Source organism: Nuphar pumila, chromosome 15 (genome assembly GCF_984573655.1).
Source record: "Nuphar pumila chromosome 15, dmNupPumi1.hap1.1, whole genome shotgun sequence".
Taxonomy (NCBI): domain Eukaryota; kingdom Viridiplantae; phylum Streptophyta; class Magnoliopsida; order Nymphaeales; family Nymphaeaceae; genus Nuphar; species Nuphar pumila.
Window position 1 is genome coordinate 11,965,658 of NC_143263.1, and position 16,571 is coordinate 11,982,228.

Sequence of the window (16,571 nt, forward strand, 5' to 3'; positions counted from 1 at the left end):
TCCATGGATAACAATTCCATAACTCGAATGACAATCTCCTGAGAACCCTTGGGACTTGATTAAGTGAGATCTTGGGCCAATTTGGGGCAAGTAGCAGCTCACTTAACTATTAAAAGTCCAAGGTGTGGATCATCGCTGGATAAACATTTCAAATCTGGCATCTTATATGGATCAGGGATCTCATCTTATTAACTCTTTCCCAATGTTTCCCTAGCATGCATGTACCATTAACAATTGAGAAGCTTCCCAAAAAATAAAGAGAAAAGAAGTTTTGGGAAAGACTAAACATGAATTACCCTAATATTTTGGTGAGTCATAGATTATTGTGCATATTTAGCAAGACAAAATAGCAAGCAAAGCAACAAGACAGGTCAATCATAAGCTGAGATATCTGACCCAACAGAATTGCAATCTCTCTTGATTTTCTCCTTTGCTAGTAAGGATGACATGCTTTCCTCTGCTCTAGATAAGCTCCCTAACTTTTTATGCTCTGGCTTTCCATCACTTCTGTTCAATTGCCTGGAGAAAATTTACCAAGAGAATGACAGTAAGTTAAAAAATATCCTATTACTCTGAACTGTCTAGAAAATATTAAAATATATAGAGGGACCAATACTCCACATAACTGCACGGTTCCAATTTTCCCATTGTCACCACATAACTGCTTTGGAACTGATTTCTGGAGAAAATACCGTGAATTTTTACCACAGACATCTTTTTCATGAGTAGGGTTCAGATCTACAAATTGCCTGCGAGAAAATTATAGGCACAGAGTTCAACGCGTGAAAAAAAATAACAAACAATGGAACTATAAAGTCTGACATGGAAACTGACAATCCACAACTAAGATCAGGTCTTTCAAACTAGCAACTTGAATTTCCATGAACTTGCATATATAAATATGTAATTCCATTGTGACATACATGCAGAGTGAATCTTTTAGTATTCTTCCTTGGTGCTAAATCACAGTTTTTTCCTTATCCCTTTAATATTCATGTTGGGATTAGCTACCATGACCCTTCTCCAAGGCCTCATTTCAAGAAGTTGATTGTACCATCCAGTCATCATGTTACAATGGTAATTTTTAGAGTAGGGTAATCTTCAGATTGGTGGATAGTACCTGCACACTTGAACGGCCTCTATAGCACCTTTCTTCTACCTGATCTCATTAATTATGTCAAGGAAAAGATTTTCTGTCCTTTAGGGGGCATTTGAGTGCTTGGACAAATAATCAATGACTACTTATCAAGGAAGGAAAAATCCAGGATAAATAGTCAAACCCCATGGGGTCCAACTATTTATCCCTGTTTTGGGGGATAACTAGTACAAAAACAGAAGAAATAACCCCAGATTATTTCTTCCGTGTTTGAGTCAGGTGCTGGGCCCACTCCAACAGCCAAAGAAATAATTCCCATTAAAACACCCGTTACACCCCATTAAGTAAATTAACCTGATAATATGTCAACCTCATCCATGATTAAAGTCATGACCATAATTGATTTACCTATGAATAATATCAGAAGGTTCACTCTTTTGCTGTATTTTCTGCCTGTTAAGTGCAACCGAGTTATCTTCAATATCAGTTTTACTTTGTCCCACTAATGTATGCCCTTGGACATCAATATCATGGCTCCCCAGAAACTTTTGTGTACTGTTATTAGTGCTATTAGATTCTGTGGCATTTCTTGAAGGAAATTGCTGCAAGCTCTCTGGCTTTGAAGAGATGGAAGACTTGAGAAGTGAACTAGCAGAGCTGTTCATCACAGAGTCCTCTTTACCATTGCTTCGACCAACATGGGCGACAAAATCTGATAACTGAACAGTCTCATGAAATGAATCATTTCCACAAACATTTTTATGTGAAAAATCTGCCACAGCCTGTGGACTCTCCAGTTCTGCAGAGCATTTGACCACCAACCCTTCCTTCAATCTTTCAGTCTTTCCAGATCCTTCTATGCTTGCTAGTGCATTCATCTTCGGTCTCACTGGATTGGCTGTCACAGTATGAGAATCATATGGGCTCCCTTCATGTGAAGAAGCACCATTCTCGACTTCCTGAATGGTTTCTGATATGTCAGTGTTTCTGTTTGTAAGCATAAAAGATGAAGTTGGTTCACTGCCTAAATTGAGCAAGTCATCATTCTCCTTGTTGTCTGAGGCGAATACAATACTTTTGGGCAACTTATTTTCAGCGGCTTGGTCATATTTCACGGGACAGCTTGATCTTGTGTCAAGTGCATGTTTACCAGAATCAGTGTTCTCCTTTGACAACCTTGGACATAGGTCATCTAACCCATCCAACCTGACAGGCAATAGAGTTCATTTAAACAATTACTAATGATTAAACCTATCAAAAACAGCTGTTTTAGAATAATCATTATTCATATAAGAAATAAGAAGTTTCATTCCAAAGTTTTCCTCTAAAGCATGTTATAAACATGAGATAATATACCGCATCATAAAGTTCTTACTCATTGAAGTTAAAGTTGAATGTAAAGTTTTCACTTGTTTGTTCCACTTTTTCTGCCTCGGATTTCTTTCCTTTTCTTTCCTTGGGAGCTTGACCCGTCCTAGGAGGACTTGAGAAGTCCAGGTCAGACATGTCAACTTTGAAGGAAGATAACTTCTCAAAACCTCCATCAAATGAAAAGTCCATGTCCCTGAAGGTAATGTTGTAGACTTGTAGTTAGACATCATACTAACCAAATAATTAAACCTAGGTATGCACTGTAAGGTATATAGTATAAATGACATGCTGATATACTTTGCATCAATAACAAAGGTGATCAAAATTCCAAGGTGTAGAGATAAAAGAGGGCAAGAAGTGCCCAAAATAACTAAAGCACAATACTATGGAGTATGCAGGATAGATCTTCAGAAAGAAAGATACAAAGTTCTTTCTTGAGGATGTGATCAAGACTCTCTAGTGCTTATCACACAGCAAAGCATTTAATGGAGAGAAAACATATTGACCCACTAGCATGTGTAAATATAAAAGTGGCACTCACAATTTCTCCAAATTGAAGGTGTTTTTCTTGCATCTGGGAATTGAGCCACTGGAAAAATCCAGACCATCTTCCTTCTCATTGTCCGATTTCCAAGAGATGAGAAAGTTATTTTCTATGTCATCATCTGTTTGAGGAAAACAATTTTAAGAAGTCTTAAACATAAGAGTTTTTCAGATCAGAAGATTTCAAAGGCATTTCTCAACTGTTTTTCAGATAACTGTAGGATTTAGTCAACTAAGAAATGAAGAGTAAACCCAAGATTTTCCACTACAGGTTGTGCTCGGGCCCTCATGGCTAACTGCTTATTGAAAAATGACTCGCAAACAAGAAGTGCAAAAACACATACCAAGCAGTTGAGTTTTATTAACTGAATCAGAAACTGTAGTGTCTGCCTTCTGTGGATTCGACATTTGAGATCACCAACAACCCAAATGCACTTATGGTCTCTGCAGCAACTCAGAAGTTCCTGAAAAAGAAATACAGCTCAGAAGTCAGAAAAGGAAGAAATACCAGAACAAATGGTTTTTATATCCATCAACCATAAGCATCCACTAATTAAAGTATATTTTCCTGATGCATGAAACAAATGATGGAATAAAATGAAAATTACACAAGTTGGTTTGCTGAAAATGACAGTCTCAATTTCTAAGGTTTGTAAAGAAGATTTATAGAACCAATGAAACTGTCCGACTCAGGCACATCCTCCCCTCCAATCTATCTATCCATAACATCACAAATATCTGGTAGTATTTGTTTGTGCTTGCATAAAATGCATCCAATTCACGAAAATATTACCGAGTGAAAGGAATATATTTGTCACCTGTCAATGCGAGTGAAAGGAATATATTTGTCACCTGTCAATGTTCTGATTGAGTTTACAAAACTTCATATTAGTAGGAAGTTTCCATGTAGTACTTTGTATCTGTATAACACTACTTCATCATTAAATCCATTTTTTCCTGAGCACCAACAGCATTCTTCCATTATGGAGCAAACAGTAATAAATGGAAATTACAGACCATCTCCAGTGTTGAATAAATTTTAGTTAAGCAGTCGCAGAGCCATGACATAGAAAAAGGAATAACCGCACCACATTAATCTCTATACTTACATGATTTCTTGAATTTTTCACCATTTCTACAAAATTTTTCATACTCAGATTATCCTTGAAGTAGATGTTCAGCACTGAAATTTTGGTCCATCAGACACCAACTCGATCTCATGCAGGATAAACATCTAAATATATGGCTCAATATACATGCAGAGAATAACTGATCCTAGATGAAACTACATTTTTTCTGGATTTTGTTAAATTTCCCGCTAGTTTCTATTTTTCAGAAGGGCTGTTTGGCACAGAGAACATAATTTTATTAATCAAATTTGTCAGTCATAATTTTATTTATCCAATTTCTTTGATCTAGTTCAGTACATGATCTTTCATTTGCGATAGGTAATTTCTTCTCAGAACATTATAATCATCAAATTTCAGTCATATTTGAGCCAAAGTGCAAAATTCTTACATAAAGTCATGGACAGCAAAAGGTCCTGTTTCTTCATAAACAGGTCCATAACTTGTGAATTTTAAACATAGTACAAATGAAATAAAAATTGTGATAGGCAATTTCTTCTCGGAACATCATAATCATCGAATTCTAGCGAATTTTGAGCTAAAGTGTAAATTCTTACCTAAAGTTATGGACAGCAAAATGTCCTGTTTCTTTATAAACACATCCATAACTTGTGAATTGTTAACATGATGAAATGCTTAAGGTCCCTAATTTACATCAACATGAAGATTTAATATCAATCCACAAGATATATTCGTGTCAATATTACAAATTGGTAAAGAATATAACTTTTGGTAATTTTATAGTCGGATAACCAAAGGTTAAATAAAGAAAAGTGATATGTTTGAATTCTTGCCTTGCTTTATTTATCATGATTTTTTGTAATTTTAACAAGTATTGCAAGTTTTTGTAATTTTCCTTTGTTTCTAGTAATCTTTATTTCTTAATCTTGAGCTGAGGTTTTGCCAGAAAGAACAAATTTTCCAAAATATTGGATATATTCCCTTGCTGAGAATGATATTTGTAAGATTGATTCCTATGTAGAATACTGAATAATTGAAGATCAACAGAGAAAATATAAACAATGTACTAGTAAAAATAGTAAACTCAAGTGAAATCACAATGATCCAGTAGGTAACAATCAACAAAAACAAAATAAATCATGAAATCCCTCTCAAATTTTAAATAGGACCTAAGCATGAAAAAGTTATGTTGCTAAAGAAAGTGAACACACACACGCACACACATACACACTTGAAGGTGCTGCAGCGACGTAGATCACTAAATTCCATGAAAATTCATACTTTACAAAATTCAACAAGATCCATGTCATTCATGCAGACTTCATCCGTAATTACAAATTTTATCATCTCAGCGAATGAACACATTAATTGATGAAATAATCTTTCCAAAAATCGCATTATGATCAGAGTTAACAGATGAAATGCAGCAAGAGCCAAAGTATTCATTCAGATTTCCCAAATGCTACTCTAATTTGAAAATAGAAAAAGAGATCAAGCCTTTGCCTCAACAAATAAATAAACTATGATAAACTTTCCAAAATTTGGAAAAAAATTGCGCACCAAAGCCATTTGGCATATACACGCTAAAAAATAACACAAAAATGGCTCTGTCTGATTAAATCTTCAAAGAAATCATGCTCAATTTCAAGGAGAAACTCAAACTTTAATTCTACGTCCGATGCTTTATTAACGCACGAACTCATGAAAACCTAGGTAGATCTCCGTATTTAAAATTTAAACATCAATCTCTGTTATACCAAAAACTTCTGCTTCATAAAGAAAAAACGAAAAAAAAATCGAAAACTAAGCAGAATTTTGCTTAAACTTCCATGATCAACCATATCACGATTCCGACGGAGGGAAATCAATTAGATTAATTTATTTCCCAAATTCCTCCATATCTGCGTATTATTAGCAGAATTCCGACAGAATTAAACTAACATCACAAGGAAAAAAAGTTGTTATCGTGATCAATTACGAGAAACGAGATTTTCATAGGAAAATATCACAAAGATGGTCGTTTGAGATAAATTACTATGAAAATCAAGAAATTTTCGTCGATTCATCACAGTGAAGCATTGCATTCTTACACCTGAAGAGTTCTCACCCACTCTCTTATGCTGGAATTCTGGAGCCTCCGTCTGGATTGATCGTCTTCTTGCTTTTCCCGCTCTTCCCGCCAGACGAGCGACAATGGCTACCCTGTGAACCTATTTATACATGCCGGCTAATACAGGGCACGGAGTTCAAATAGCGGGAAAGTCGTTTAAGTTCCAGTACTATTTTTAAATGACGTTGATGTCCTAAAGGCTAAACATAAAACTGTGTAGTCAAAGGTCAGCAATGTTCAGTCAACGGGGGCTCCGTTTGTCTGGTAGGAGAAGCTAATGCACGTCACCTTATGTAAGGACGTTGCAAGTTCAAATTCCAATGGTATCATTGTAAAACTGGTCTGTATAACCTCAGCTTGCCTTTAAAAAAAAAGTTCATTCACTGTCTAGCAATGTTGTCAGTATCATTGCGAATCGGCCTGCATCGTGTTGTGAAGACAAAAACTCAAACGAAACTGAGTTGATTCGGCTTATTTTTAAATAACTTTAAAAAACAATTAAATATATTTATTATTTTCTTGACACGTGTCATTTGCTGGTTAAAAATTAGCCGATTAAGTTTACACTGTGCTTGTGTGGTAGGAGTAGCGAGTGCATATCACCTTGTGTTGGGATTGTTCCGGACCGCCATGTTTGTCACCTTTTTGCTCTGATGTATATACCTCTTTGGCACTCTAGAGTGCCCCACAAGGCCTTACGGCCTAAGTACCCCGTGTATTCGGACCCTCTCTTCCCCTCTTGATGTACTTTGCTTTCAAGTATCTATAAAGAAGCTTTTTGCATCTCTCTCTCTCTCTTGTGCTTGTGCATACGCGTACTCTTGCTTCCGCTCGTGCGCGTGTGTTGTGCGTTGCTTGTGTGCTAAAAGGGCCGGCCTTCGGTGTGTGATTGCCCGAAGCTACGTCACGGGGGCCTTCGCTTCCCAGCCCGTGACAAGTTGGTACCAGAGCCTTGTCGACATTGGGAGTGACAATGGCGCCGAAGAAGATTGCCATGACTCCTTCAAGCAGTATGGTTCCTGCTGAAGAAGACTTCATGGCCGATGATCGGGTGTCAGCCATCTCGCGCGATGTGGCGGAGCTGACTGGGTCAGTGACCAACATGGAGAAGTTGGTTAATGGAACTTGTGTTGCTTTCAGAGATCTCAATGCAGAGATCAAGACAGCAGTAGAGGGAGTGGAAGACTCGGTGGAAAGTCTTGCCACTAAACTTAACTACTCGGTGGAGGACTTTTCCACCAGATTTGATGATTTGTTGGGTCGGTTCAACATCATGGCTACTAAATTGGATGTTGTTCGACGAAAGAATGAACAGTTAGAGCGGCAGTTGAGAACTGCCCCGATTGGCGGTGTTGCGACATATGTGGAGAGACCACGTTACAGGCTACCTGAGCCTGCAAAGTATAAAGGCACGCGGGACTCAAAGGATCTCGAGAATTTTATCTACGAGATGGACCAATTTCTAGAAGCTGCGAGGATAGAAAAGGACGCTGATAGGCTGCGCACCGCAACAATGTACTTTGCGGATGAAGTGACCCTTTGGTGGAGACGTCGCTTAGGTGATGTTCGACGTGGATTGGTTGCTATAGTCTCATGGGAAGACCTCCAGAAGGAAATGCGAGACTACTTTCTACCTAAAAATCAAGAGAAAATGGCCCGCAAAAGGTTATTGGCATTGAAACAGACAGGGTCAGTACATGACTATGTCAAGGCATTCTCTTCGATAATGTTGGAAGTGGAGAGAATGGATGATGAGGATCGGTTGTTTTACTTTGGCAACGGGTTGCAAGGATGGGCAAACCAAGAACTTATTCGGCATGACCCCGCAACATTAGCTGAGGCGCTTGCGGTTGCAGAGAAACTTGCCGAGCTGGATAGGAATGACCCTGCATTTCAAGGCAGACAGCAGGGAAATGATCGCAACAATCGAAGGGACAATCGAAGAAACGACCAAGGACAAAATGCTGGTCGGGGAAACCAGCAGAATCATGGCCGTCAAGATGGCCAAAATAATAATCAGAATTGGAATAACTTTCAAGGTGGTAATTATCGTCGCCGTGACTGCCGCATCTGCCACGGGGATCATTGGCAGGATACATGTCCCAATAGAAACCGCGGTCAAGGGAATGGAGATAACCGCGCACCCCGAGTTGCGAATGCTGTTCAGGGCGAGGAAGATGATCAACTTGCAGAGGCGCCAACAGTTGGCGCAATGCAGATGATGAACGCAGTAAAGGTCACAACCAGTGTGGAACCGACGGTATGCAAAGAATTGATGTATTTGGAACTTTTGCTCAACGGAAGACTTACCAAGGCATTGGTAGACACGGGTGCCACGCACAATTTCATCTCGCGTGAAGAAGCAGAACGGTTGGGATTACAGTGGGAACAAAAAGAGAGCCGCATGAAAGCGGTTAATTCAGAGGCTAAAGCCATCTATGGCGTTGCTCGGGATGTACCAGTGCAGATCCACAACTGGTCAGGAAGGATTGCGCTATCAGTCGCACCCATGGATGATTTTAAAGTCATCCTCGGGATGGAATTCTTGAGAAGCAACAGGGCAGTGCCGATGCCCCACCTCAACGTTGTCAGCTTTGAGAGTGAGAGTCAGCCCTGCATGGTTACTGCGATGACAGGAAAGCCTTGTGAGCATTTGGTGTCTGCGCTCCAGTTGAAGAGAGACATGAAAAGTGGTGACGAGACTTTTCTTGTCACAATCCGTGCTACAGATGAGGTAGAAAAAGTCGCGGATGTCCCAGAGGCCTTAGCGCCAGTATTAAAGGAGTTCGGTGATGTTATGCCCGCCGAGATGCCGAAGAAACTACCTCCGAGGCGTGAGGTAGATCATCAGATTGAATTAATACCGGGTGCACGGCCACCCGCAATGGCTCCTTATCGCATGGCAATTCCTGAGCTGCAAGAATTACGCAGGCAATTGGATGGTATGCTCGAAGCAGGAATCATCCAACCATCCAAAGCTCCCTTTGGAGCGCCCGTGCTTTTTCAAGCAAAGCACGATGGGTCGAAGCGGTTGTGCGTCGACTATAGGGCACTGAACAAAATGACGGTGAAGAACAAGTACCCGCTTCCTTTGATCGCAGACTTGTTTGATCAGCTTGGAAAGGCGAAGGTCTTCTCTAAGTTGGATTTGAGATCGGGCTACTGGCAAGTGAGAGTTGCAGAAGGGGATGAGGCAAAGACTACTTGTGTAACGCGATATGGGGCGTTCGAATTCCTTGTCATGCCCTTTGGCTTGACAAACGCGCCCGCTACCTTTTCGACCCTAATGAATAAGATCTTCTACCCGCACCTCGACAAGTTTGTCGTCGTCTATTTGGATGACATAGTGGTGTATAGCGACTCGATGGAGCAACATGTTCAGCACCTTCAGATTGTGTTTCAGACTTTGAAGGACCACGAATTGTATATCAAGCGAGAGAAGTGCCTTTTCGGCCAGAAGGAAGTCCATTTTCTGGGGCATATTGTGGGAGGCGGCACTCTCAAAATGGACCACAAGAAGATTGAAGCTATTCAAGCATGGGAGCCGCCATCTAAGGTTCCTGAGTTGCGCTCTTTCTTGGGGCTTGCAAATTATTACCGACGCTTCATCAAGGGATACTCGCAGATTGCGGCTGCGCTCACAGATCTGTTGAAGAAAGACAGACCATGGCTATGGTCTGATGCATGCCAGAAGGCTTTTGATGGGTTAAAACATGCCTTGACAGAGGAGCCAGTGCTAAAGTTGCCTGACTGTCGGCAACCCTTTGAAGTGCAGACCGATGCGTCTGACTTTGCTATTGGTGGGGTGTTGCTCCAAGAAGGACATCCCATCGCATTTGAAAGCAGGAAGTTGAACGACGCTGAACGTCGATACACGGTGCACGAGCGCGAGATGTTGGCGGTCGTGCATTGTCTTCGCACATGGAGACACTATCTCTTGGGATCACAATTCGTTGTGCGCACTGACAATGTTGCGACAAGCTACTTCCAAACTCAGAAGAAGCTGAGTCCAAGGCAAGCACGTTGGCAGGATTTCTTGGCAGAATTCGATATGGTCCTTGAGTATAAACCAGGCAGGACCAATGTGGTGGCCGACGCCTTGAGTCGAAAGGCGGAACTTGCAGCTTTGCTCACCTGGGATGACAGTGTGAGTCAACCGACGAGCGATCTTCTTGAACAAGTGCGTGAAGCTTCAAAAAGTGACCCAATAGCTCAACAATTGATCACTTTGGTGAAGGAAGGAAAGACGCGGAGATTCTGGCTAGAGGATGATTTGCTCCGCGCCGCAGGCGATCGTCTATATATTCCGCGACAAGATACCTTGAGGAGGCGCCTGATGCACGAGTGCCATGATACCACTTGGGCGGGTCACCCAGGACAACAGAGGACCTTAGCATTGTTGGAACGTGCATTCTACTGGCCGCAGATGCGCGATGACGTAGATGCCTATGTGCGGACTTGCTTGATCTGCCAACAAGACAAGCCCATCAATCAGAGACCGGGTGGACTACTGGAGCCCCTACCTGTGCCTAGTCGCCCGTGGGAGTGCATAACCATGGACTTCATTGTAAGCTTGCCGAAAGCACAAGGCTGCAGTTCGATTTATGTGGTTGTGGATAGGTTCTCGAAGTATGCTATCTTCGTGCCTGCCCCTGCCACCTGCTCAGCCGCGGATACTGCAAAGTTATTTGTGCGGAACGTAATTAAGCATTGGGGAATTCCAGAGAGCATCGTCAGTGATCGCGATGCACGCTTCACTGGCAAGTTTTGGCGAGAAGTGTTTCGCTTAATGGGGACGAACTTGCATTTCAGCACAAGTTTCCACCCCCAAACTGACGGACAGACAGAGAGAATAAATGGCATGCTGGAGGAATACCTGCGGCACTTTGTCAGTGCCAACCAAAGGGATTGGGTTGATTTACTTGATGCGGCTCAATTCTGCTACAACCTTCAAAAGAGCGAGTCATCCGGCCATAGTCCATTTGAAGTCGCAACTGGACAACAGCCGCAGACTCCGCACTCCCTTGCTGCGCGAGGACGCGGAAAAGCACCTTATGCATACCAGTTTGTCAGGAACTGGCAAGATCAGACAGAGTTGGCAAAGGCATATCTAAACAAGGCGACCAAGCGCATGAAGAAATGGGCAGATGAGAAGCGTCGCCCAGCAGAATTTCGAGTTGGAGACAAAGTGTTGGCCAAGCTCTTTCCTGACCGCACAGCTATCTTTCGGGGCCACCACCGAGGCCTTATTCGCAAGTATGATGGCCCCTTCACCATTATCAAACGTGTGGGAAACTTGGCGTACCGGCTGGACTTGCCAACAAACTTCCAAGTGCACCCGGTATTCCATATATGCAACCTGAAGCCATTTCACGAAGATGAAGGAGATCCTCAACGGAGCATACCTCAACGTGCTCCGATCCCGCAGCGAGCTCCTTCAACAGTTAGTGTACCAGGCAGAGATCCAGAGATCATCCTCAACCATTCCAACAACTATCTAGGGGAAGTCAAAAAGTACTTAGTGCAGTGGAAAGGATTGCCAGAATGTGAAGCCACCTGGGAGAAAGCTAGCAGCATGTTTCAGCATCGACAGCTTGTAGAAGGCTACCATGAACAATTGGCGTCGAGGACGGCGCCAACTTAGGCGGGGGAGCGTGTTCCGGACCGCCATGTTTGTCACCTTTTTGCTCTGATGTATATACCTCTTTGGCACTCTAGAGTGCCCCACAAGGCCTTACGGCCTAAGTACCCCGTGTATTCGGACCCTCTCTTCCCCTCTTGATGTACTTTGCTTTCAAGTATCTATAAAGAAGCTTTTTGCATCTCTCTCTCTCTCTTGTGCTTGTGCATACGCGTACTCTTGCTTCCGCTCGTGCGCGTGTGTTGTGCGTTGCTTGTGTGCTAAAAGGGCCGGCCTTCGGTGTGTGATTGCCCGAAGCTACGTCACGGGGGCCTTCGCTTCCCAGCCCGTGACAGGGATGTTGCAGCTTCAAAACCCAATGGTATAGTTGTATAACTGGTAAGGGTCTGCCTAACCCGAATTACCAAAGGGGGCTGTGCAAGAAACTGGTAGGAGCAGCCAGTGCATGTCACCAACCCTTGTGTTGGGATGTTGCAGGTTCAAAACCCAATGGTATAGTTGTATAACCGGTAGGGGTCTGCCTAACCCCAGCTTGCCTATCAAAAAAAAGAGTTTAGAATCAGAATCAGCAGAATCGATTCAGGGTCCAATGAAATTTTGATTGTAATACCCGTGCTTTAAAAAAATTATTTTGGATCCAAGCAGATCCGGGTCGACACCCCCACCCTTGTTCTATTTAACACCCCCCCCCCCCTAAGGGGGGTTTTCTGTTTTTAAAACACCTAAAACCCTGACTCACCCCTCTCGACTCCTCCCTCGCCTGTTTCATGTCAGCGCACGAACCCGACGCCCCTCGTCGGAGGCTCACCAAAGACTTCGACCCTGAAACCCCCGACGCGACACCCCAAGTCACCCTCTTCCCGTCTCTCATGTCAGAGTTTTCCCCTACTGTCACTCTCTTTCCCTCGTCGAAACCCTGACACCCCTCCCTGCATCTCGCTGGAGGCTCGTCGGAACCCTCCCGACTCTCTATTTTCCTCTTTTTCCCCCTCGTCTACTTCTTCCTGTTGCTGGCACGCTCGGACCGATGTTGCCCCTCAGGTACGCTCGCTTCTCTCTCTCTCTGTTTTCGGCAGAGAGGAGGGTGCCACTGCCAATCCATCACCAGATGCCAGCAAACAGGAGCTCCTCTGCCTCTCTTCTATACACTCTGCCAGATGGAGAGAGAGGGCAGTTCTGCTCCTCTCGCTTCTTCTATGCTTGCTCCCTGACTGAACGGGAGAGGCATAGCTAGTCGCCTTCCCACCGATCTTCTTATATGCTCTTTGTTGATTGGGAGAGGCGGAACAGCAGGCCGCCTCCCTTTAGTTCCTCTTGCTCGTCGGCATTTTCTTCCAGACGAGAAAGGCGGACGAGCCACCTTGCTGCCCTCAGCTTCCTGCCACCGAATAGACCAAGGGTTGACCCCCCTCCCTCTTGGTTGCCTCGGTTTCCCAAGTCGAAGGTTCGCACCTCGGTTCCTCTGCTGAACTGCAGCCACTGCCATCCACGGTCGACCCTCCTGTCCCTCGTCTGTCGGTGACCTTGGCCCGCGCCGCCCCCCCCCCCCCCCCCCCCCTCTTTTTTTTGGGTTGCTTAGCCTGCCAAGCTCAGCTCAGTCACTACCTTCAAACTGAGCCCGCCCCTTCCTTTTTTCTTTTGGTTGCTTAGCCTGTCGAGCTAAGCTCGGCTGGAACCGAGCTCAGCTGGTCTCTGCTTTCATACCAAGCTGGCTCAATCATGCTTTACCCCCCACCCCTTGTACAGGCTCGGTTTGGTTAGCTCGAACTAGGTTCAGGTTTGGCCCCTGTGACGTAATCGTCGTTAGGATAAGGTTTTAATATCATCCATTATGCAGCGTAAAATAATGCTTTTAGCGCTTCACACCGAAACAATGGACGCGACGTGTTTACCAAGGCATGAGCCCTTAAGAACATATGCTCGAAATCATCAGCGAGTCGGACCATATCTAAGGTAGAAAAAAGTTGTATACGTGGTCAAATGATGGAATATTTTTAACTTATATATATATATATATATATATATATATATATATATATATATATATATATATATATATATATATATGTGCTTTTAACTCAAGAACATAGTTTTGCGTATTCTTATCCATTTAAATTATGTCATTTACTTTGTCGCCGCATTGTAATGTGTACATGCTACTACTTATGCAATTTGTTTAGCCGATGTACGGTTTCATATATCGTGCATCGCTTACACAAAATTTTTAGCCATTGTGCAATTTTGTACATCGCTTACGTAGTTTATTTAGCCGATATACGGTTTCGTATATCACGCATTATTTACACAATTTATTTAGCTGATGTACGATTTCGTACATCGTGCATCACTTACATAATTTATTTGGCCGATGTATGGTTTCGTATATCGTGCATCGCTTACACAATTTATTTAGCTTGATGTGTGGTTTCACACATCGGGCATTGTTTTTTGTCATTTACTTTGTCACCGCGCTTTAATATGCACATACTTATCTTTAATATATATGTATTCTATATACATATATATAACTTTATAGAGTATGCAGTTTTGCATACTCCTGCATACTTTATATTATGCTTGCATGTATTTAAAGACGCAGATTTGTGCATCTTCACCAAGTCTTTGTTTTTAAAAAAGATTTTGCATGTAAGTTTTCGATCTCATACTATTAGTTGTCTCGAAAAGCAAAAATAAATATTTGGCATATGCGTATTCGTAATCGAGTTTTTTCCTCAAACCTGCGTAACAAAAAGGCTTTGACTACGTAACTCTAAGTGGTATGTACGTCTGGTCCTTCTTTTTTGTATCCGAAATGACTCGGATATTCCCTGGCTTAAAGCATAGGACTTTAGATTTTCTAAATAATGTTGGGGTTTCTTTATGAAAAAATAATATATTTCTCATCGTAGTGGTACTATCAGATATGTACGGCATGTTAGTATTACGATGATTGAACTGGAAGTACGGCATGTTAGTATTACGATGATTAGACTGGAGGTTTATGGTAACCTCGTAGTGTGAAAATACACGATGATTAAAAGCAAATTACATAAATGGTAATGATCGTCTTCATATTAATTTTAACCTCAATTGCTTAAAAAACCTGCAATTCAAATTAATTTTACTGAAATCAGTCAATTTCAATAAATTTTTACATGTTTCACACATACGTGACAAACTAATCAATTGCATTCATGGATAGTAGCAATATTCTTTTCTGCTGTGACCTCTTCGTCAGAGCTTGTACTTTCTCCTCTGCATGAAGAGCAACATCGAACTCTTGAATATTGTTTGCATCCAATCCAGTCACATGACCCTCACTTACATCCACTTTCTGAAGAGAGTTCATATTAACCTCCTCCCTTGGTCAGGTACCTTCTCTGCCTTCTCATCGTTGCCACTACAAGTGACCGCATCTCTAGCTTCATTTATCCGGGCATTGAGGTTAACAACAACCTCAGTGCCAGCTAATGGGTCACCCTCCCTCTTCTTAAATGCTTTTAGGATGGGCAAAGAATGTTCTTATAAACTGCTCAACTTTTTTTGGACATGCGTTAGATATAGGCCACTTTGAAATTTGTAGTTGTTTTATATACGATAATTCAAGTTTTTTTTTGCAGCTCACTATTTGAGCGCAATTGTATGTGATTATCGATGGTGTATTTTTTGTAGAAAATGTCAGAAACCTATATTTTTGGCTTTGGATGTGGTTCTCTTTTTTCCCACTTCTACACACTAAGTTGTGCATCCAAATTATCAGGATGACCCAGTTCGTAGTTCTTTGTTGGCTTTTGTTGTTGTGCTACAACACTAGAAGATGATCTAGGTGTGAACTCCTTTGACACAGTCTTCTTCTTATTGACTATATTGTATTAATAAATAAATTTAAATTTTTATAGAATAACAAGATAGAGAATATTGAACAAGCATTGCAAAAACCAAACAAACTATTCATATTTTAAAAGGCATTTTATTTCAAAAAAAAATTAAAGAAAACATTATTTGATTCAACCATTAAACAAAAGTGAACAAAGACGTTAAACAAAAAGGAACATTGTACTCACCGAAAAAATACATTGTCAATGGTTCAATAGTGAAGTGTCTCATATGAATAGTTGTCAGAAGGAAAGCAAGTTGGAGACCATTGATTGGGGAGAAAAAACAAAAAAAAGCCTAGATTATGCAAAAATAAGCAGGTTGGGGACCTCATCGGGTTTATATATGGTTCAAAAAATCCATAAAAATTAGAAATATCGCATATTTATCATCATTTTGAAAATATTTAAGTACGATATTTGCGATATAAGGTGATTCACAAATAACTTTATGTGAGATCATGCAGTATATGCGAATAAGTAAGTTATTTGCGAATTTAGTGGTAAGTAGAGTTTCACACAAATTTATACGATTTTGTGAGGTATATATGAATAAGTATGACATTTGCGAATTTAGTGGTAAGTGGAGTTTTACACATAATTTTTTGTGATTTCCTAAAGTATATGTGAAAAATAAGATATTTATGTGAGGTGTTTCACAAATATATTTATATGAAATATTGACACATATATATAAAAGAGTAGGATATTTGCGATTTTGGTGTCTGCATAAAAAAATGTGCGATTGGGAGTTAGAACTAGCCAATCGGTGATACAATTTTATCGCAATAAGGAATCCATTCGCAGTTGCGAAGGGTAAAAGAGTCCTAACAATATCAGATATTTG

At 41.5% G+C, this 16,571-nt stretch overlaps 1 protein-coding gene across 1 annotated transcript; it reads right to left on the reverse strand.

The window, feature by feature from the left end:
* Nucleotides 1–394: 394 nt before the first annotated feature.
* Nucleotides 395–6,205, reverse strand: LOC149814507 (uncharacterized). The gene is made up of 7 exons (XM_089990183.1): nt 6,134–6,205; nt 3,355–3,474; nt 3,009–3,132; nt 2,472–2,660; nt 1,505–2,302; nt 617–749; nt 395–519 (listed from the first exon to the last, which is right to left on the reverse strand). The coding sequence occupies exons 2-7, from the start codon at nt 3,416–3,418 to the stop codon at nt 502–504; spliced, it is 1,326 nt and encodes a 441-aa protein (XP_089846309.1). The 5' UTR covers nt 3,419–3,474; nt 6,134–6,205; the 3' UTR covers nt 395–501.
* Nucleotides 6,206–16,571: the final 10,366 nt, after the last annotated feature.